A 21,732-nucleotide genomic window follows, 5' to 3' on the forward strand; every position below is an offset into this window, starting at 1 on the left:
AGCGCAGTGGTGGGTGGGGCGTTACCATCCCCCGGGGACTCCCCACAGGGGCTGTGGTGGGGAGAGACATTCCCCTGAAGCATGGGGCAGGCCAGAGTGCTGGGCCAGGCCCTGCCGGATCAGCCCCGGCTTGCTGCGGTTCTCCATGGCCAGCTCCCAGCTCGTCCTGGTTAGCACGCCTGGCCCAGACGCGGCCGCACAGCGCGCCCAGCCACCGCTGGGGCTCACGGCCCAGGCCGATCACAGACAGCAGCTGCCCCACCCGCCCAGACTGGACGAGCAGAGTGCCCACCTGCCCCATGCTCTGCCTGTGCCCTGCCACCCCAAGCCATCCTGTCCATCCTGGGCTTCTCCCACCCACTCCATAAACCCAGAATTGGAGCCCCCAGCCCAGCGCCTGGCGCCTCAGTGCCCCCCGCCGGAGCAGGGACCAGCCGCCCCGGTTCTCACTCACCCCGCAGACGTTTCGTTCCCAAATTCAGAAGCAGCCGCGCCCCGCCCTGCGGACAGGCCTGTCGTACAGCGGAGAGAGGCGCCTCAGCCGTTCAGGGCGAGGGGAGGCTGAAGATGCCTGGGGGTGGGGGCCACCCAGAATATCCTGGCCGGGGAGACAGGGTTTTGCTCACCCATTTTTCCACCTCTAGCTGAGGTGAAGGGGTGTCAGCGGCTGCTGGCTAGAGCCCGTGGCGCTGGGTCCCCGGCTCGCCTTCTTGGGTCCCGGGGCAGACGAAGGGAGCTCCTAGCTCCCCATGATGTGTGCGGCGGCAGCAATTGTGAAATGCTGGACTTTCTGGTGCAAAGAGGAAAGAGGCAGCTCCGTGCAGCCCGCCCGCCCGCCCGTCCGCCGGGGGCCCAGCCGTGCTGTGCACAGGGAGCGGGACACAGGAAAACCCTCCCACGCCACGGGGAGCCACCGCCCGCAGCAGGGTGGGACCCTCCTTCCCTCACCCATCCGTCCAGCCACGGCGAGCGTGGCTCCCGGGGCGAGGCCGGCCTGCAGCCGGGCCCAGCCCCTCCAGGCTCCATCCTGCACCTGCCTGAGCAGAGCCCCTGGCAGAGGGAGAGGTTCCCCCATCGCTGCAGCCCCCGGCGCCAGCTTCTCCTTCCATACGCTGCTGGGATCAGCGTGTGCACTGGAGTGAAGTGTAACCAGCTCGGCCGGCCCCAGGCCCCATGTGTGCCAGTGGCATGTTAACTCCTGCAGACATTCCCCATCGCACCAGTGAGCTTCCTTGCCCCAGGGAGGCGCCTGGCCCACGAGCGGTGCCCCGGGCCCTGCCACGCACGGCAGAGCCCGGCTAAGGCCCCAGCCGCCGGCAGCCTGGGTGGAGGTTTAATTTGATTGCAGGCGCCGAGGCCCCGGTGCCCGCACTCTAACCTTGCGTGCGGCCTGTGGCTCACCACATCCTGCGCCCTTCCCGAAGCCAGGCCCCGTGACCCTGCTGCGACTCCGCTCTCCCTTCCTGTCCCCGTCTCCAACCCCGCTCCTTCCGCAGCTCAGACAGGCGCAGCACCGAGCGCTGGGCTGACACTTTGGAGCCTGCCGCCTCCCTGCGGGCCAGGAGCTTTGCCTGGCCCCTGCGACCCCCCTTCCCTCTGGGGGCCGTGCCCGGCCCACGGGGCTCCTGAGCTTCCAATGGGCCTGGCTGAGCACCCAACCCCACCCACTGATCATGCCAGGTTCCTTGGAAGAGGCCCAGCGCCCTCGCCCCAGTTCCTGCGCCACATGCTGCCTTCTGGGGCCCCCTTAGAGACAGATCAGAGGAACCGGGGCTAAGGAGGAGCTGGCCTGGCCACGTGCGCGGTGCAAACCAGCGGCTGAGGACGTGTGGCCAGGGCCAATGCGAGACCAGACCATGGTTTGTGGGAAGGAGGCAGCGCTGTGCTGAGTGCGAGGGCGGCCGGCTGCGCGCGGGGTTACGCCCGGGCGTCCGTGCACATGGCATGAGGACGCCTCTGACTCGAGCCCCCGGCCACGGGTCTCGCTATCATCAGCCTCTCCAGAGAGGAGGGATTTGAGGGGCCTGGGCTGCACCAGGCGGTGACGATGGCAACCAGGCCCGGACCTCGGTCCTACGACAAAGTCGCTGCCGCCCTGGGAGCTGACAGTCCGCCCACGCAGCCTGGCAGAAACGCCTCTGCCCCGGGAGGTTTCCATCCTCACCCCCTTCACACACACACCTGCAACCCGCCCGGCGCCGGGTGCCCAATGCAGGGGCTGCTGCCTGCTGCCTCCGGCTTCCCCTGCCCAGTGAGCGCTGTTGGCGCACGAACCCTCTGCCAGGAGCCCAAACTCTTTGCCAGCCCAACCCCTGCCCGGTGCGGGGTCCGGCCCCCAGGAGCCTGAGGCCGGGGAGGCTGCAGGCCCCGTCACAACCCAGACCCCACATCTCAGCGCTGCCCTGCCTGGGAAGAGCTGGGCGGTTCTCTCTAGGGTTTGTCTACACTGGAGCCGGAGTAGCTGTGCACGGGCGAGCTGTGATCGAGCCGGAGCGCTAAGAACAGCCGTGTAGCAGTGACAGTGCGGGCTGGCCGCCCACGGACTATCCCATCCGAGGTCCCCTCCTAGGCACGCACTCGGGTGCCAGCCCGCACTGCTGCTGCTTCGCTGCCCGTTTTAGCACGTGAGCTGGCTCGGAGGAGCTGGGAACGACCCCTCCGACTGCGATGACGGCACGTCCCTGGAGATCAGAGGCACTGGTCAAGCCGTGAATGCACAAAGCGGCTGGGGATCCCATTAGAGCCAAGAGCTTGTTTTGGGGCCAGCCACCCCGGAGAACCAGAGACAAACTAACCCCAGCAGCTCCGACTGTGAAAGAGCCCTGGGGAAAGCCTGGCCCCTGGTGTGCTAGAGAAACCACCGCACTGGGGAGCATCGGGGGGCTGGGGAGCTCCTTTCTGCCCCCTGCACTGCAGTACAGGGGAGCCCCATGGGCTCTGCCGTGTCCTCAGGCTGCCGGGCGACTAGGGGGACGGAGCCCATCTGGGGAGCGAGCCCTGTGGTGCTGCCTCGGAAAACGCTGCTCTTCCCCACACCGCTGGTAACCCAGAGCTGGCCCCACTCCTTCCCGCTGGGCAACATAGCCTCCTTTAGGGACATGCTGGTGGTGCAGGGGCAATTCCTGTGCTGGGCCGAGGGGAGGAGCACGTGGGGACCCCGCTCTGCCCTGCCCGCGGTGTCGTCATTTAGACCTGGGCCAGGTGGGCGTGCAAGGCGGCCAGGCTCACCCGCTAGCATTCTGCATCCACCGGGCACAGCTATAAATAACTCACTGCAGACTCGGGAGTCTGGCCCCGCCTGGGAGGTGCTCGGGGTGGGCGTCTTTGGTTACTCAGTGCAGTATTGGCCAGGATCTCAGCCATGCAAGGTGCTGAGCCCCATGCTCACCCACGGAGACACCAAAGCCAGCCTCCCGCCGTGCTCCTCTCTGGGTGGCCAGGGGATGAGCTGCCGGCACAGGAGGGATTGTGCATTTTTAGGCATTTCCCTGGCACTCAATTTGATTCCTCGTGGGATCTCTCCAACTGCACGAGGGAGATGGGCAGCAAGGGTGCCCCCCCCACGCAGACAGTCTAATGCTCTCCCCCAACCCCTCTGTCCTAGTCACGCCTCCCCTCGCACACGGTCCTGGGCCCCGGCTCCTGCACCCCACTAACAGGCCGGCAGGAGAAGGTAACCCTGGTGGGCTGGAGATGTAGCTCCCAGCAGGAGCTCATGCGGGAAGCCCAGCACTCGAGCTGCCCAGCCCTTTGCCCTTTGCCAGTACTGGCGTTCAGGAGCTGTGGAGAGGAGTCGGGGGGGGGGGGGGGGGGGGGGAGTACAGCTCCTCCCAATGTCTCTTCCACCCCCCCCAGCTTCCAAACCAAAGGCCCTTCAGTGCTGCCTCTGGGCTTTAAGAACCCCCCTCCCACAAGTCCTGGGAGAGGCGGGTCGATCCCTTGGGAGAGCCGGATAGTCCAGCCCTGCAACAGTGCTGAGCGCGTGGCGCGGGGTCCTACCTGACGCAGGGAACAGGCAGCAGTCAGACATCTGGCCCAGCTGCTCCCCTCTCTCTGCCATCAGGACTTCTCCATCTGACTCAGCCTTCTCTCTGGCACACACTCTCCGGGCACTGGGCGGTTCCTCATTCTGGGCTGGCTTCTGCTCTTTGACTAACAGGCAAACGGCACCACAGCAGAGCCGGGGCTTAGCATCGGCTCAGGCTCCACGTCTTCATCTTGGCCTTCGCTCGCTTTCCTAGGCTGTGAGGTGCTGACCTGACTGGCGCCAGCGATGTGGCCAGCAAACGCCCTGGCCATGTCACTCCCCCCACAGCCCTCACTCTCCAGCAGCCTTCCTGGCCATGATGGTGTTGAGATGTCTCCTACCCTGGGCTACGGACCAGATCTCGAGTGGCTTGCCAGGAGTCCAGTGCTATCTTGACAACATCTTGGTCACTGGCAAAAATGAGGATGATCGCCCTAAGAACTTGGATGTGGCCCTGCAAAGACTGGACCGGTACGGCCTATGAGTCCGCAAAGACAAATGTGAATTCTCCAGCCCTCTGTTGCACATTTGGGACATATCATAGATGCTACTTGTCTTCGTAAGGCTCCTGCAAAAGTCAAGGCTATTGTGGAAGCTCCACCTCCTCAAAACATGAGCCAACTTTGCTCTTTTTTAGGGCTACTGAACTATTATGGAAAGTATATTCCACAGTTAGCAACACTACTAAACCACTGCATGAACTCCTTGGCCAGAACGAGGTCTGGAAGTGGACTGAAGCCTGTGATGTTGCATTTAACAAGGCTAAACACTCATTGCTAAATTCAGAGGTTCTGACGCATTTTGATCCGTCCTTACCTCTACAGTTGGCCTGCGATGCCTCCCCTTATGGCGTGGGAGCAGTCGTGTCACACATTATGCCTTCAGGAGAGGAGAGACCTACTGCTTTTGCCTCACACATCTTAAGCAAAGCAGAAACTAACTATGCCCAAATTGAACATGAAGCACTGGGAATCGTTTTCGGAATTCAGAAATTTCACCAGTACCTGTTTGGACGGAAGTTCACACTTCTCACCGACCATCGACCTCTAACATCAATTATTGGACTACACACAGGCATGCCACCATTGGCTGCTATTCGTATGCAATGATGGGCATTGTTGCTTTCCACACACACACATGAGATCAAATATCGGAGATCCACTCTGCACAGCAATGCAGATGGTCTCTCAAGGCTGCCTTTACCAGTTAAACATCAAGATATTGGCCAGAAAGAAATCTTCTGCTTTGAACAGGTAGAGAACACACCCATCACTGCTACTCAAGTAAAGAAGGCAACTCGCGTTGACGCAGTACTGTCCCAAGCTATGGACCTGGTGATGCATGGAACATCTCTACAGGACTCTCAGGTCTCACCTGACCTTTGTCCCTACATGTCCAGGAGGATGGAGTTATCAATCCATTCTGGTTGCTTGTTGTGGGGGATGAGCGTCATTATTCCACCACTACTGAGATCACAGATGTTAGAACAGCTACATTCAGGTCACTGTGGAATAGTGACCATGAAAGAAATTGTTTGAAGCTACTTTTGGTGGCCTGGCCTGGCCTGTGCCATTGAAGAGAAGGCAAGAGCTTTTACTTCATGTCAGAGTGTGAGGAACGTGCCTCAGCTGGCGCTTCTATAACCATGGGACTGGCCTGCAAACCCCTGGCAGCGAATTCATGTTGATTTTGCTGGGCCATTTGAAGGAAGCCACTCTAAATGGCCAGAAATCTCGGTAATGCCATCCACTGCTGCTGAAAGCACTATCCAGAGACCGTGTGAAATCTTTAGTCGTTTCGGTCTGCCAGAACAACTTGTGAGCGACGACGGACTGCAGTTCGTGTCTCAGGAGTTTGAAAATGTTATGAAAGCAAATGGGATACATCACATCACTTCAGCACCGTGTCATCCATCCACCAATGGATCAGCTGAAAGGTTTGTGCAGCCCAGGAAACAAGCTGTAAGATCTGCAAGGGGACATTCGTCCATTCAGGTGTCTGGACACCTTCTGACTGTCCTACAGAAACACACCTCATGCTACGACAAAGCGTCCCCGGCCTTTCTAATGATGGGACGGCAGCTGCGCACTTGCTTTGATCTGCTGAAACCCACCAAAGCACGACAAGCTGTGCAACGTCATCAGCAAAACCAAGTCATCAGACGAGCACCCAGAGCAAAAGACCGAACGTTTAGTCCTGGCCAGCCTGTCCTAGCTCAGAACTCTGCTTCTGCAGCTAAACGGGTCCTGCTACAGTCAGCGCCCAGCCAGGGCCTGTTTCCTGCACTGTGCAGACTGCAGATGATCTCACCGGGCGGTGACATGTCCATCAGTTGTTGCCAGGTCAGACAGGTCCCAAGGACACATCTCCCATTGCACTGCCTGACCTCACCACTGCAGGCGAGATATCCTCGAGCCAAGAGTCACCCGCTCCCGACTCCCCTCTCCTCCATCCACCTCTGTAGCAGACACAGCCCCTCCCCTGTCCGAGCAGATACAACATCCTCCCCTGTCCGAGCTACGAGTCCTGAGCCCATTGTTAGACCTGCACCAATAACACCTTCCAGTGCAAGAACACCAGAAGTTCACCGCAATCCACCTAGAGAGAGAAGCCTCCTCAACGGCTGGATCTTTAGCTAGGGCAAACCCCCGTTACGGGGCAGAACAGTCACGGGGTTTAGCCGGGCAATGAGGCAGTCTATTCCCTCATTCCCCAGTTTAGTGACTGTTCTGTCAAATGGGCATTTTCATTAAGGGGGGAGGAATATGTTGTGAATTTTGTGTCTTGCCTAATTGCCTAGATTGCCGTAGCAACAGAGCTTAGCTGGTTGCCATAGCAATAGAGTTAGAGTATTAGGGGATAGCTCAGTCAGTCCTGGCTGGTTTGAGTGTTCATTCAATAAAGATTTTCCATGGGTTTGCGTCTCTCTGTGACCCTGTGCTGATTTCTCTCTGGATACAAGCAATTAAAAGGAGTTCAGCGTGACGGGCCCTTCTCGGCAGGAGGGTATTTTTTCTCTCTGGCTGCACTCAGCAGAAATGCTGCAACTTCCGACAGTCTCTGTCCAAAAGCAGTAGCGGCAGCACAAGCCCAGAGAGGGTCAGCATGAAGGCATCAAGCTGGACTGACTGCTTCAGATCAGAGCCCTTGCTGGACTGACTGCTCATTCCACCCTTCCAGCACGCCCGGCTCCCCCCAGGAAAGACAAGAGAGGAAACATCTTAGCCAGTGTCCCGTAGAGTCGCCCCTTCCCACTCACCATTGCCACATAACAACATTATCGCATAACATCTGCGGGGCAACTGCAGAGGAGAGGAAAGGGAGCTTGTGCTTCCATGCATGCGTTTTAGCAGCTGGAACTAAGAACCGCCACCTTCCCACCCTGCTCGGCATAGAGCCCCAGCCACACGCTCCATGGACCCCAGATCAGGAATGACTGATGTAGGCAACGGTTCAGGAGTGCTGGCTGTGGGGAGCTCCCGGTAGATCCAGTTGGGGGGTGGGCGGATCATGGAAAAATATGAGTTTTCAGTCCAATATTTTGGCTGAAAACTGAAATATTTTGATTCAAACCATGGTGCCTTATGGGAGTTGTAGTGTGAATGCCTTGAGCATTATGCTCCTATTCTCTATGGCCCGGGCTCGTCTCCCATGAGCCTGCCCTTTCTCCCCTCTTGGTAGAGTAGTCAAGGAATGCAGGAAAGGCAGAAGTGCTGAATATACATTTCTGTTAAGAGGAGGAGGAGGAAATACTTCCCATTCCAATAGCAACACGAGAGTATGTTAAACAGCAACTACTAAAGTCAGGCATTTTTACATCCGCAGGCTTGGATTACTTAATCCAAGAGTTTTAAAATAGCAGGCCGAGAAACTCACTGGCCCGTTAGCGTTGATTTTCAATAACTCTAGGAACCATGGGAAGTTCCAGAGGAGTATAAGAAAGTTAATGCTATGTCAAGATTTCAAAAGGGTAAATGGTATGACCTAGCAAAAACAACGGGAGTTCTGTAGCACTTTAAAGACTAACAAATTTAATTTCAGTAGGCATAAGCTTTCGTGAACCTCAGCTCACTTCCTCAGATGCAGTTGGTAGAAATGATACTAGGTAATCCCAGGTTTGGCAGCCTGACATCGATTCTGGTCAAAATAATAGATTAGCTGATATGGGACTTGATTAATATAGAAGTAAATGAGGGTAATATAATTAATGCCAAGCAGCATGGGCTTATGGAAAATAGCTCCCATCAAACTGATGCAATCTACTGATGAGATTACAAGTGTGGTTGATAAAAGGAATAGTGCTGATGTAACATACAAGACTTCTGTACGGTGTTTGACTGGGTATTGCACAACATTTTGATTAAAAAAATAGAATGATACAAAATTAACATGGCACACATTAATTGCATTAAAAACTGACTAACTGATAGATCTCAAAATGTAACTGTAAATGGGAAATCATCACTGAGCAGGTGTGCTTCCAGTGGGTCCCACAGGGACTGGTTCTTCTTGGCCCTATGCTATTTTTCAGTGACTTGGAAGACAACAAAATAATCATTGATGAAGTTTGCAGATAACACAAAGATTGAGGGAACAGTAAACAAGGAAGAGGACAGATCACTAATACACAGTGATCTGGATCACTTGGTAAGCTGAATGCAGCAAACAATATGCAAATTGACATGGCCAAATGCAAAGTAATACATCTAGGAACACAGAATGTAGGCCATACGTACAGGACAAGGGACTCTGAGAAGGATGTGGGGGTCGTGGTGGATAATCAGCTGAACAGGAGCTCCCAGTGAGATGCTGTGGTCAAAAGGGCTAATGTGATCCTGGGATGTTCAAACTGGCATCTCGAGTAGGGGTAGAAAGGTTATTTTACCTCTGTATTGGTGCAATCCTGTGTCCAGTTCTGATGTCTACAACTCAAGAAGGATGTTGATAATTTGGAGAGAGGTTAGAGAAGAACCATGAAAATGGTTACAAGACTGGAAAACCTGCCTTCTAGTGACAGACTCCAGGAGTTCAATCTGTCGATGCCAATTTTTAGGTACTTATACGGGGAACAAAACTATGGGGAAGGGCCAAGAGCTCTTCAATCAAGCAGATGAAGGTTGAACAAGCTCCAGCGGCTGGAGGTGGAAGCTAAACAAATTCAGTCTAGACATGAAGTGCAAACGTTTATCAGGGCGGGTAATGAGCCTTTGGAACCATCTATCTGTGGTGCTGGTGGATTCTCCATCACTGACAATTGTTAAATCTGGGATGTTTTTCTAAGAGATGGGCTCTACTTCCGCCAGGAATTAGTTCAGGGGAACCCCCTGGCCTGTGCTATCCAGGTCAGACTGTGATCCCAGGGGCTTTATAATCTATGACTCACAGGGCTCCCTGCCCTGGTGCCGCACGGGCGATGTAGTCAGGCCAGACACCCCGGCCCATAGCAGGGAATGGGAGCGTGAGGCACCCCCACTACAATTCCCATGAGGCACCCGGCTGCCATCCGTAACAGGGACATTTCTGGGGCTCAGCGGCATGGGAGGTTGCCATGGAAACGGGATGCTCCTCAGGAACGTTCTGTTGAAAACCCAATTTTCCATCGAAAAACAATTTCTGGAGAAAATTTCCCACCAGCCCTAGCTCCCGGCTCCCAGCTGCTCCAGTCCTGGCCTCTCCCCACAGGGGTGCTGCAGTGACCGAATTAGGGCAGAGGTCCCCAAACTGTGGGGCATGCCCCCTTAGAGGGGGTGGGGAACGTACAGGGGGGCGTGGGGAAGGAGCACCACCCAACCCGCTCTGCCTGGAGCTCTGCTCTGGTCCGCCCCCACCCCGGCCATGGCCCCAGCCTCAGCCCCTGGCACTCAGCCCATCCTCAGCTCCTGGTCCCCCAGCCACAGCTCCCGGCCATCCCATTGCAACCCCTGGCCCAGCCGTGGCCCCGGCTCCTGGTCTCTGTCCCTTGCGCCTGGCCGTGGCAACGATCTCGGTTCCCAGCGCCTGGACCCGCAGCTCTGGCCACGGCAGCCCTGAACCCCCAGCTCTGGCTGCCACGGCCCCCGGGCTCCCCCCCGGTCACTACAGCCCCTGGCCCAGCCACTGTCTTGACCCCTGGCTAAGGCACCAACCTCTGTCCCTGTTGTCCGACCATGGCCCCACCCCACTCCCAGCCCCAGCTGGGGGGCCAAAGGGTGTGGAGAGGGGCAAGGGGGATGTGATGTAAAAAGTTTGGGGACCACTGAACCAGGGGGCGCTGGCTGGAGGGAGGACACCCCCAGTGTCTCCAGCAAGCGGGGATGCAGGACATGGGTGCATCCGCTTCCCCCCAGATCTGGCCCGTCCAGAGGGCGCCCCAGAGTTGCGCCTGCAGGGCGGGCTACGTCTGCTGCCCCCGCCTCAGCTTTCTGCCACCATCTGCTCTTGCATCAGCCAGCAGCCAAATGAAGCAAGGTCGCCTGTTTCCTCCGAAGGAGGAAAGTGGGAAGTGGATACTGGCAGAGGGGCTCTCGGAGGCCCCGTCCTTCCAGCCTCCAAAGAAGCCAGCCCTGAGCCCACACAGCCCAGGGCCCAGCCGTTCGTCAGGACAGGACTCCCGGCCCCTGTTCGTACACACTGATCGGCCTCACGCAGCTCCTTCCTGACCTCTGCTTTCCACCGTGACAGCTGGGGCGCTTCCCGGGCCCGTGCCCCACGGCTGCAGGTTGGGCCCATCAACGGGAGGGGCCACGCTGGAAACTGGGGTGGGGCTGCCCCACAGCCACTAAAGTGCAGAAGGGCCCAAGCAGAGTTTCCTCAGCTTGTGTTCCTCCCCCGGCCCCTTTCCTCGGTGCTGCTCAGCGGCTGGCCCTGGCCCCGGGTGCCATGCTGGGAACGGGCGTCTCTGCTCTCCCTGGCCAGTCACTACAGCTGGTTTGACCCTGTCCTGATTCCCCCCTTGCAAACTCCTTGCCCCACATTCTCACCCCACCAACGCTTCCTGAGCCTCTCTTCAGTCACCCTCTGCCCGTCTCTTTCCACCCAGCCCCACTCCAGCAGGGGAGGAAGAGGACCCCAGAGGCTCATGCTCCCCCCCCCCCCGGATGGGGCACCCCATGGCTCCCACCCCCCAGGAGCCCTTGTACCTCTGCTCTCAGGCTGGGCTGTTCCCCTCTGCAAACTAGCGGCGTGAGCCCCACAGGGCAGGGCCCACCATTCACTATTGCCCCATAGCCCAGTGGCGCAGTCTGGCATCGCCATCCCTCCCTGTGGGGCAGGGTTGGGGGCTGAGCCGCGGGAGGGCAACAGAGAAGCCCCCTTCCCTTCCTTCCCCCTCCCATGCACAAGTGACCCTCCGGCCACGACCCGCCGGCAAGCCGAGCCCCGGGTGAGGAGGCTGGTCCTGTGAGCGGCGCCGGGGGGCCGGCAGTGCCCGGGGGCCGGAGGAAGAGCCCCTGCGGGTGTGCACGCCATATGCATCAAGACGCTGTTCTGCCCCCAGCAGCAAATCACCGACCTGCCCCCTCAGAGCCTGGTCCCCTGGGGGCCACCTCAGGACCCCGCTTCCATTGCTCTCAGCTGCGTGGGGCTGGCCTGCATTTGTCCGGGCCCTGAGCCATGCAGGGTGACGGGGAGGGGTCCCTCTGTCCTTAGCCCTCGCCGGGGGACCCAGCTCCCATGCCAAGCAGGCGCACACAGGCTGTGTCAGTGGCCAGGAGCGTGGGGGCAGTGCAGACAGACAAGCTCCAGGGACAACGAGGGGACCCCTCCAAAGGCTCCGGTTCCTGTCCCCCCCCTCCAGTCCAAGCAGCAGAGCGGAAAGCTGCTCGCCCCCAAGAGATTTCCTCTTTCTTGTGGGGCGAGTTTTCCTTCCTCTGTCTGCAGCCAAACCCGCCTGTGGTTTCACATTCCTGTAAAGAGCGCTACATTTGGAGAAATTCGGTTTCCTCAGGACCTGCCCTCGCGCCTCAGCGCGGCTCGGCTCCCCAGGACCGGCCGCGCTCTCCGTTCTTGCTCTGCTCGCAGCCCCCCCCCGCCCCCAGCTTAGTGCCATCTGCCCTGGCTCGCCGCTGCTTCCCCTCCTTCACCTCACCCCTGTCAGATCACGGGGGCCCCTGCAGCCCCCCCGAACTCCCTGCTCAGCTCTGCCTGCTGCCATTTGTCAGCACCCTCCGCTGCTGGGCCAGGGGACAGCATTCAGCTCCAGGCCGAGGGGCGATGGGGCCCGCGTTCCCATCCCCGCCGCACAGCCCCAGCGTACGCAAACAGCCGCTCCTCCGCCAGGGCTGGCTCCTACCTGAAATTTCCATAAAATCATCCAGGTTTGGCTGCAGCGGCGTCAGGTCTGGCTGGATCATGTCGGCGTTCCCCGTGTAGGCTGCAAAAGGGCAGAACCAGCCCATCAATTGCCCGGTCCCTTGGTGCCTGGTTCCCGCACCCCGTCGTCCTCCACCTGTGCCCCACGTCCCCTGGCTCTCTGCAGCAGCCTCCTGCCCTGCCATGGGGCTCTCTGCGGAGAGCCTTCACCCCACGTCCCTGCAGAGAACGCATTTGTGCCACTAGCCGGGGGGGCAAGGGGGCAACTGAGAACTCCTCTGCTCCAGCGCTAATGGTGGGCCAGCCCCACCCCGGATCCTCTGCTGTCCCCCCCACCCCACGTGCTCTCTCCAAGGCCTGACGCCTCCATCATCTGCACAAAGGAGCAGAGGCATTTCCAAGCCCCGGGGGATGGATCCCCTTCCTGCTGTTCGAGAGAGCCGGAAAGCCCAGGAGAGGTCTCTGCCTTCTGGGTCGAGGTGCTGCCTGCTCAGGCAGGGCCCCTGGAGCAGAAGGGAGAGGACCTGCCCGGCACAGCCCAGGGAGGGCTCGGTAATTCAGGAAGATCTGCGAGGAAAGGGATATAATAATCTCTAGCTCTTATCCAGCACCTTTCGGCCACGGATCTCAGCACATTCACAAAGGAGGTCAGCATTATTATCTCCCTTTTACAGATGGGGAAACCGAGGCACAAGAGGGGCCGTGACTTGCCCAGCAGGCCAGTGGCAGGAACAGAACCCAGGGCTCCTGAGTCCCAGGCTAGTGGGCCAGCGTCTAGGCCACACTGCCTCCCCAAAGGGCCAGTCTTGGCTTTGCTCCCCTCCTTGTAAAGTGCTGGCAGCTTGACGTCCTCCCTGGGACTCTGCCCCACACGGGACCCTCACTGCAGCTGCTCGGGAATGCTCCTGTCTCAGCCCCGCCGCTCCTGCTGACCTCCTGAACCTCCACGGCCCTGGGGCCCTGGCGGAGGGGGGCTACCAAAGAGCCCCCCAGTCAGCTGCTCCCACTCCAGGCCACCTGCTTTGAACTCCGCCCACTTTCAGCAGGGCGTGGGATTGATCATCTGCCTGCCATTCTAGCTGGCTGTGCAGTGGTTAACAGCGGCCACGTTCCGCCCCAGAGCGGGCTGCATGTCCGTGGCGGCTGAGAGGAGCCCCGGGGTCCCCTGCAGGAATGCGCTCTGGAAATGTATGTTGTGTTATCAGCGCTGGGCCATCGCTCCTGGGACGGGCTCCCTCCCTCCACTGCAAGCCTGGGAAGTGCTGCCCCTGCCAGGCCTGAATGGCTTGTGGGCTGCCGGGTGGGGGCAGGGCACCGGCGGAAAGTGAGCGGGCACCGCCTGTGGCACCCCGCTAACCTGTCCCCAGTTCGAGGCCTGGTTCAGAGAGCTCTGACAAGCCTGTGTCCCCAGCACGGCCTGGCTGGTGCCAGGCAGCCTCAGGGGGTGGGGGCAGGTGCTAAGAAAGTGGGAAGAAGCTAACAGCAATTAGGGCAGGACCCCCCCACCCCTCAAGGCACCTCAGCCCCCCCAGATGAGGTGCGTGGGCGAGAACGTGGTCAGAGGGATGTACCGTCCTCCGGGCGCATCTGGTGGGGGCAGGGGGGCTGGGTCATGGTGAAGAGCGTGTCTGAGATGTCCGAGAGGAAGCTGTCCAAATCAAAGAGCTGCCGCCCACCGGCCTCTTCCTCCTCGTCCCCCAGCAGCATCGGCACCACGTTGGAGAACAGCTGGTTGCACCATTTCTTCGATGGCTTCCACACGCCCTCATCCTGCACAAGACAGTGAATCAAAGGAGCCTCCCCGGGCAGCACCCCCTGCTCTGACATAGCATCCTCTGTCCTGTCCTGCGCTGCGCTGGGCGGCTGCTGCTGCTCCTGTTACCGTGAGATGTAATGAAGGTCTCAGGGACCCTTTAATCCGGGGTGGGGTGGGAACCTCACTGCCCTGGCCACAGACTCTCCATGCCCCTGCAGTGTAACCTGACCACTAGCTCTGCACGGCCTGCCCCATAGCGCTGTGGGGTGTAGGTCTGCAGTTCAACAGTTGCCCTCTTCTGGCCCAGGTGTCAGCGGTGGGGAAATGATCCTTGTACTAGAGCATTCCCCAGCAGGTAGGGCTGCCACGGCCGATCTCTTCTACCCCAGGCCCCTCTCTGAAGAGGTTCTGGGATTTTTAGGAAGTTTTCTCGGGTGAGTCAAGATCACATGCCCCTTCCTGAACCCAGAGAGCCTGGGATAGTCACAGCAAAATGCATCCAGCTGGAATTTCGGGGCGCTGGGGGAGTCCCACCGTTTCCCCTTCCTTGTCTTAGCGGAGACATTCAGTATGTGGGGCTGGCCAGCCACGGCCCTCCCGGAGACAGCTGGGCTGCAGGGTGCGGTGGGTGAGCTGGATCTGCAGAGCTGGCACAGCGCACTCCAAACGCAGAGGAGGGTAACTTGACATTCGCGTGTCTCCAGACACAGACGGGCCCAAACTCAAACCACAGGGCCAAGTCCAGGAGATTTCGCAGCCCAGGGCCAGCTGTCATCCAAACGGGGCAGCCAATGGAACTCGAGCACCCACTGTCCTCACCCCCCGGCCCTTTAATGACCCACAAACACACGGTCTGGTCTGACCCTGCAGGTTTTGTACCGCCAGCCTCGGGGTGTCTCTTCCCTGCTCTTGGCGGCCAGGACGCCACGCCCGGAGACACGGCATGGGGACGGGGGCAGAACAGCTGGAGTCTGGAACCAGAGCCTTCTCTCCACTTTCGGGTCCCATTTCTCGGAGCTGAATTCAGCTCCAGCCGTGACGCTGCGCCTGGGGGGACGCTGGAGGGACGCTGGCCCCTTGGCATTGGCCAGGCTTCCAACCATTCCCAAAGGTGGCTCCAAAGCTGGAAAACGCTTCCCCTGCCGGCACTCCTGTGCTGTGTCGGGGCTTCGCAATAAAGCCAGGTCAGTGGCGCTAACCCAGTGAATATTTACCTGCCCAGGGCTTTAACCCTTTGTCACCCTGACATTGCTCCTGTTCATTTCATACCGTCCAGCAGGGAAGCTGAGGCTCCACCATCGCCAGTCTGGAGCTCTCAAAGTCAAGAGTCGGGCCCCCAAAAATCATGAGACTGGCTTACAAGCCAGGAGGCTTGTAGAAAAGAACACTCCATGCGGGCGTGGGTTCCCACCTTCCGGGATCGGCACTTCCTGGAGACGCTTTCCAGCGGTTTTGCATAAGCACGAGGGCTAGAAACGTACTTTTTAAAACACACCAAAGCCGAGACGCGAGAGTGGTCACCTGACTCCAGCGGCTGGGGCTTCCAGAAAACACCAAACGTCGCGAGACAAGGGATCAAACCACGAGAGCTGGCAATGCGGGATCTACCGCTCCTCCCACCCCCCCCCCCCCCACACCCCAGCCAGCTCCTCCTGCCCTCCCGCACCCCCAGGCAGAAAGCCAGCCCACCCCTCGCCCCTGTGGGGCACTCACCTGCTTAGGGCTGGAGACCTCACCCTCCCTGCTGGACTTTCGGAGCTGCAAGGAAGACACGGCCTGTCAGACCCGTCTCCTGATGGGGCCGCCCGGCTGCGGTGATGGCCAGAGGGCTCAGTGCAGGCCCCCACCATGACCGTGCGCCCCTGGCAGCCAGCAAGGGAGGGGGACAAGGGCACCATGGCTCTTCCCTCTGGGCAGAGCTGACGAGACCGCAGGGGTCTCCAGCCCAGGGGTGGGGGACCCTGGGAGGGGGCAGTGCTGCAGAGTGGCATCTGCCCCCTGGCATCCCAGAGCGGGCATCCTGGCACCCTCAGCGTTGATAACCCCCCACTACTGGCCAGGACCGTGACCCCAAGCTCCTCGCACCGGTTGAGTGACACCGGCCTTTCCATTGGGATGGGTTTTATAAAGGGTCTGGATCCTTCCCCCACTGACGCCCATAGCCGGACGCCAGCAGCAATGGAGGGGACGGCCCAGACCCCTGGCAGCGCCCCTCCCGCCTCTGGCTGGAACCCGCTCTTCCGGGCCAAGGTGCTCCAGGAGGTAGGCAGCAGGGATGGGGATCCAGGGCTGCTCCTCCAAAAGGGGAGAACCTGGAGACGGGGCACGTGCCAGGAACCGAAGCCAGCCACTGGGCGACATCACTGCCCCGCCTGCCCGGCACAGGCAGATTTCCGCAGCCCTGCGCCAGGTCACGTGCTCCTGGGGCGACTGCCTGGCGGTGGCGACGGGGCCCGTCAGCGCCCAGCAAACCAGAGCCTCAAGGATCCCACCGTGGGCGGGCCAGGGCAGGCCGTGTGGGGCCTGGGGAGTGAGCTGTACCCTGCCGTCCTGTGCAGTGACAGGTACAGCCCCCAGCCAGCTACCGTCACAGACGGTGTCCCTGCGCCAGGCTGAGAGCCCTGGGATGGGCCCAGGGTCTGTGCATTGCAACCGCGCCCCCAACGCTGCAGCGTCCGGGCCCCGCCACCCAGCCCCAAAGCAGCGAGCGCCCCGGGGCAGGGAGCCGCTGACCCGCTTCTTGTAGTAGATCCTCCACTTGTGATATTCCTTCATCACCACCTCGATCCGCCGCTTCCAGTAGTTCCCCTCCAGCACGACGGCCTGGCAAGGACACGGCCAGCACACGGGTCACGGCAGCCTCAGCCAGCTCCCCCCACAGCCAGCGCCCTGCCCCGCTCCCCACGGCGCCCCCGCCAGGAGAGGCCGGACACACACACCCCCTTTCCCAGCTGGGGCTTAGCGTCAGGGCTGGTTTTCCTCAGCCAAAAGCGAAACCACTGAATACTAGCCCCCAGAACTGCAGAAACAGCCCCCCATCACTGCCCCGCACCTGTCGGAGCCAGACGAGCAGAGACCCTCAGGCCAGCTCCCAGCAAGCGGCTCCAGATCTACCCCCCCACCCGCGTGGCTGGGAAGAGCCCGTGTGTACGTACCTCTGGTTTCCGGTGTTCATCAGCCTCGGAGCCCTCCAGAGGGGTCACAAACCCACACACGAGGCTCTTCCTCCGCTCCACATCTGCCCACGAGAGGCCAGAGTCAGGGCCTAGTCATGCCAAAATACCCACCCCCTCCAGGGACTGGATCCCAACATCCCCCCAACCTCTAACCCCTCCACGGAGCGGACTCACACTTCCCACTCCCCACTCAGCCACCCACCCCCTCGGAGCCCCGCATCAGGGTGAAGATCTGCCCCACCCTGGGAGAGAATTCTCCCCCGTCCCCCCCAGACAAGGAGCAGGCTCTCGCAGCCATAGGTCTGCCTGCAGCGGCAGGGGTCAGTGCCCTGCCCCAGGGGAGCTGGGCCTTGTACTCACACTGGATGTACCAGGCTCTCCAGATGGCATTGTTGAGGCGGATTTTATCCCGGCAAAGCAGCCTCAAACCCTTGAAATTCTTCCACTTCGGAGACACCAGCTTCCCGCTGAAACAGCAAGCACAGGAGTGGCCGGAGTGGGGATTGGGCTGTAGGAGGATGGTCCTAGCAGCACCTTCCATCGGAGAAGTTCCTAGGGCTTTACAAACCATCAGTAATGGCATTTCACTGGGAGCTGGGTAAGGGATGCATAGACTCGCCCCCTCCAGCCCTGAAATGCAGCCACTTCTGGGGTGAGGCAGGGCAGGTGTTAACAGCACCCAGTTACACTACTGCGCAGCGCAGGTGCACAGGCAATTGAAACAACAGGGCAGGAGGTGTGTGCGTGCTGCTCTGGGGCTGAGCGTGGGGCTGGGCCGGGCCAGGTTGAGAACTGCCAGGGTGCGCGGTGCAGTTTGTGGCTCAGGTCAGCAGGGCCTGTCCCTGGCAGTGGGGCGACAGGGGCTAGGATGTGGGGGATGCCTGGGGAAGGAGGGTTTATGGGGGTCGGGGTGGAAAGTGGGGGCTCAGGGGTTGTCCAAAGAGTGTTTGCTCAGTGCAGAGAGAGGAGTGGTTATAGGCCAGAGTGCTGCACCCCTCCTCCCCCGGGGCCAGGCCCCTGGCTGTTCCCTCCCTGGGTCTACCTGCGCTCCCCCTCATCTCCACCAGCCCCGGGTCTAGGCCCGATCTCTGCCTTCCCGCCCAGTCCCAGGCCCGGCCAGCACCTCTCTGCCTGTATCCAAGCGCCCAGAGGCAGCTGTGTTTGTTTTACAGCTTGTTGTGGTGGCCCCGGTGTCTAATGGGCCTGCGGTGCCGGCGCCTCATTGCACTAATCCACACAGCCGGGCACGGAGAGCCGGAGCCAGCAGCTGGGCGGCCGCAGCCCCTGGAGATCGTGTCACGCAGCAGAGCTCGGGGCAGTCGCCCCGCGGGTAATTTCAGGCAGGGGCTTCACGCAGAGGTGCTGAAACTAGTGGGCTGGGGGGGCCGCTTTGTGGCTCCCAGCGCCCCCACCAGCGCCCCGGCTTCAAGGCTGCCTGCGCACAGCAAGAATGTGCTGAGGCCTGGGGCGAGATCTGGGACTGGGGGCATGGGGCAGCCGGGCCCGGGGTGGGGTGGGCTCCAGGACTGGGGGCATGGGCTCATTACACACGTCACCCTTCCCGGTCCCTGCCCCAGCCCCCCAATGTCTTCTTGCTCCTCCCTCCACAGGGCTGGGGGCAGCTGCTCCTTGCCTTGGTGACTGTCTGGCTGCTAGAAGAGGCCGAGGCGTTTGGGCAGCCGGGCCCGGTGCTGATGGGGCTTGGCTCTGCCGCCCCTGCCCGGGGAGCCTGTGGTCGCTTGGGGCTCCCCTCCCCCAGCCTCGGACACCCAGCGCTGGCTGGGGCCCATCCCGCCGTGTCTCCACCTGGAGAAGACCGGGCTGGCCTAGGGCTGGGGGGCGCTGGTGCGTGGAGGGGAACTGGAGAGCGCTGTGCCAGCCCTTTGCCAGAAGAGTTCCCCCCTCAGGCCTCCGTCGATCCCTTGCTGCTCCCGGATCATTGCTTAGCAGCAGTTCCCCATCGCTCCTTCCCAGCAACAGCCGACCACGGGCCTGCCCCTACCTCCCCCTCACTGCTGCCCTCCTTGCTCGCCCAGCTCCTGACTGGCCCGCCGCGGCAGCTTCAATTTAGAGTCTCCTGGGAAATCAGGTAGTGCAGCAGGCAGCTGCCCCAGTCCGAAACGGAGCGAGCGGCAGTGAGCACGCGACACCAGGGATCCGAACCCGAGTCCTTTTAGCTGCTGCGGCCAGCCGGGCAGGGTCCCTCCCCAGGCGGAGCGGCTGTGTGTTGTCTAGCCCTGTAGAAGCGGGAGGCGTGGATCCCCTCTTTCCACCGGGGAGCAGTACTCCAGCACACACCCTGCTGTTGCCAGCTTGCCCCTCGTTTTCTACCGTTGCCCCTGCCTGCAGGGTGCTGACGGGGCCTGAGAAGGTGCCGTCCTGGGGTGTCTCGCTGGGAACGTCCTGGGAGCAAAGTCTGTCCCCCCAGGCATGCCAAGAGGGGAGCCCTCCGATGCAGGTTGCGCCTGCAGCTCCCCCCTTGGTCCGTTCAGCTCTACAAATCTCTGACCCTGCACGGATTTCTTCTGTATTCATCGTCCCTGAAATCTGGTTCCCGGAGCCCGAGTTTCCAGGAGAGCTCGCAGCACCCAGCGTGTACCCGCCCTGCTGTGCTCTTCTAAGCACCAGGCCCGTGGTGCCCAGTACCAAGTCTAGGCTCAGCTCTGCCTAGCGTTCCCAGTGCTGGCGGCTGTGTCACTGACCGAGGGCGCGGCAGGATTTTGCAAGGGAGGCCGGCAGACCCCTGGGATGGCTGAGGCTCCAGCACACTGAGCTCCTGGCCATGCACCCGCTCTGCAAGGCCAGTCACTCTGGCGCTGCTCGCTCTCCGCTGGCTGCAGGGTGAGGCTGCTCCCTGTGACCCAGCCCCTGCCGGAGCGCTGCCCACTGTTGGCACTGGGGCGGGGGGAAGATTATAATATACATCTGGGGCCCCCCTCGCGCTCCAAGAACACACCAGGAATGAAGGGGGGCTCCGTGTGCTGTGCTGCTGCTCCCCACACAACAGCAGAAGACGGAGCAAGCAAACAGCTTATGGATGCCCCCGGTTCCATCTGGGCCTTTCCCGGCCCGGGGTGAGCTAAGCCTGGGCCCTGGTTGACAAAGGGCCGGTGCAGAAGTGCCCACCCATGTGCTCTTTGAGGGCAGTGGAGATGGGGGGAGCAATCTGGCGGACAGGAGTGAGGTGCACACAGGTATGTCACCAGGGAATTTGAACTTTCCCCGGAGCCACAAAGCAAACACCCCGCCGGTGCCAAGCGGGTGAGCCAATTGAGTTGCAGAATTTCCTGGGTGCTTGGCCAGTGCCAGCCAGCCAAGGTTATGTCGCCTCAGTCGCTGCCAAAAACGATGAACTTTCACCCCTCAAAGAGATAGCAACTCACCCTGCAGCAACAGGCTTTAAAGAGCCCCATGCCTCCCCCGTACAAGATGCTGGCCCCATTCCCCCTGCGTAGGACACAGAGCCCCCGTTAGAAGCACGGAGGGAAGAGGGAGATGGCTTTAGGGCCTAATTATCCTTATGATGTTAATTATCACACACATGATTCAAACTCATCAGCCTGATCTTTGCTCTGTGAGTAACCCTTGAAGACAGCCCCACCCGTGTCGCAACAACTGGAGGAGAGCACGGCGGAGCTGAGGTGCAGGAAAGACAGACGGCCACTGGGCCAGCCACCTGGAACGCGGGAAGGAAAAGCCCAGCCCCCTGATCATGGGCATCCCGTCGTGGAGAACCAGAAGCAGCTTCCCCTTCATGGTCCGGACCTGAGCTGGGAAATGGTCAGGATTCTCTTCAAGCCAGAAAATCAGTTCCCCCTCGTGTTATTACCCTGCTTTGCATGTCCGTTCAGACAGGCTCGGGAAGGTATCTCGGTACCTAGGACACAGGACTCCTGGCTTCTATCCGTAGCTCTGCCATCGACTCACTGTGTGATCTAGGGCAAGTCACTTAACTTCTCGGCCTCAGTTTCCCCACCTGTAAAATGGGGCCCAAAGTACATACAAAGGTGGGGAGTTTCAGGGGGGTCTATGGTCAAACAGTGCCTTGTCTAGGGTCAAACAGGCTTATTCCTGAGTGGAGCTCAGCAAAGCAGGGTCCTGGGTGGAGTTTGCAGAAATGTCACTGGACCGCACACCGCATTAACTCCAGCTGTGCCCAGATGGATGCATGCGCCCCTCCCACCCTCCAAAACAGCCCCAAACTCACTAGTCAACCATCCCCCTGCCCACGTCACGGCCCTTTCCCAGGAGTGCACGGAGTACGTTGGTGCAGACCGCACCATGTGGGAGGCAAGACCAATAGAGAGACCGGAAAGGAAGCAGGAAACAAAATGAGATCCAGAGTGGCCAAACCCAAGCGAATCCTCTGGTGCAAGACTGTCAGAAGCACAGCCAGAGGGAGGGAGACACCTGGCCTGAGAACACGGGGTGAGAACGGGTGGCCATGTAAGAGTGACAGGCCTAGGGAAAGGCCTGGAGGCACC

General features: G+C 60.3%; 1 protein-coding gene across 2 annotated transcripts in view; it reads right to left on the minus strand.

Moving 5' to 3' along the window:
* The window catches only part of MLXIPL (MLX interacting protein like), a 46,220-nt gene that overhangs the window by 14,815 nt on the left and 9,673 nt on the right, over positions 1 to 21,732 (minus strand). For both annotated transcript variants that reach the window (XM_067537745.1, XM_067537744.1), the window contains exons 2-7: positions 17,609 to 17,715; positions 17,228 to 17,310; positions 16,806 to 16,895; positions 15,786 to 15,830; positions 13,888 to 14,086; positions 12,297 to 12,377 (exon numbers count right to left, since the gene is read on the minus strand). In XM_067537745.1, the coding sequence (XP_067393846.1) occupies positions 12,297 to 12,377; positions 13,888 to 14,086; positions 15,786 to 15,830; positions 16,806 to 16,895; positions 17,228 to 17,310; positions 17,609 to 17,715 (605 nt within the window). The remainder of the gene's footprint in view (positions 1 to 12,296; positions 12,378 to 13,887; positions 14,087 to 15,785; positions 15,831 to 16,805; positions 16,896 to 17,227; positions 17,311 to 17,608; positions 17,716 to 21,732) is intronic.

Source organism: Emydura macquarii, unplaced genomic scaffold (assembly GCF_026122565.2).
Source record: "Emydura macquarii macquarii isolate MOO-44397 ecotype Brisbane River unplaced genomic scaffold, CSIRO-AGI_Emac_v2 contig_450, whole genome shotgun sequence".
NCBI lineage: Eukaryota > Metazoa > Chordata > Testudines > Chelidae > Emydura > Emydura macquarii.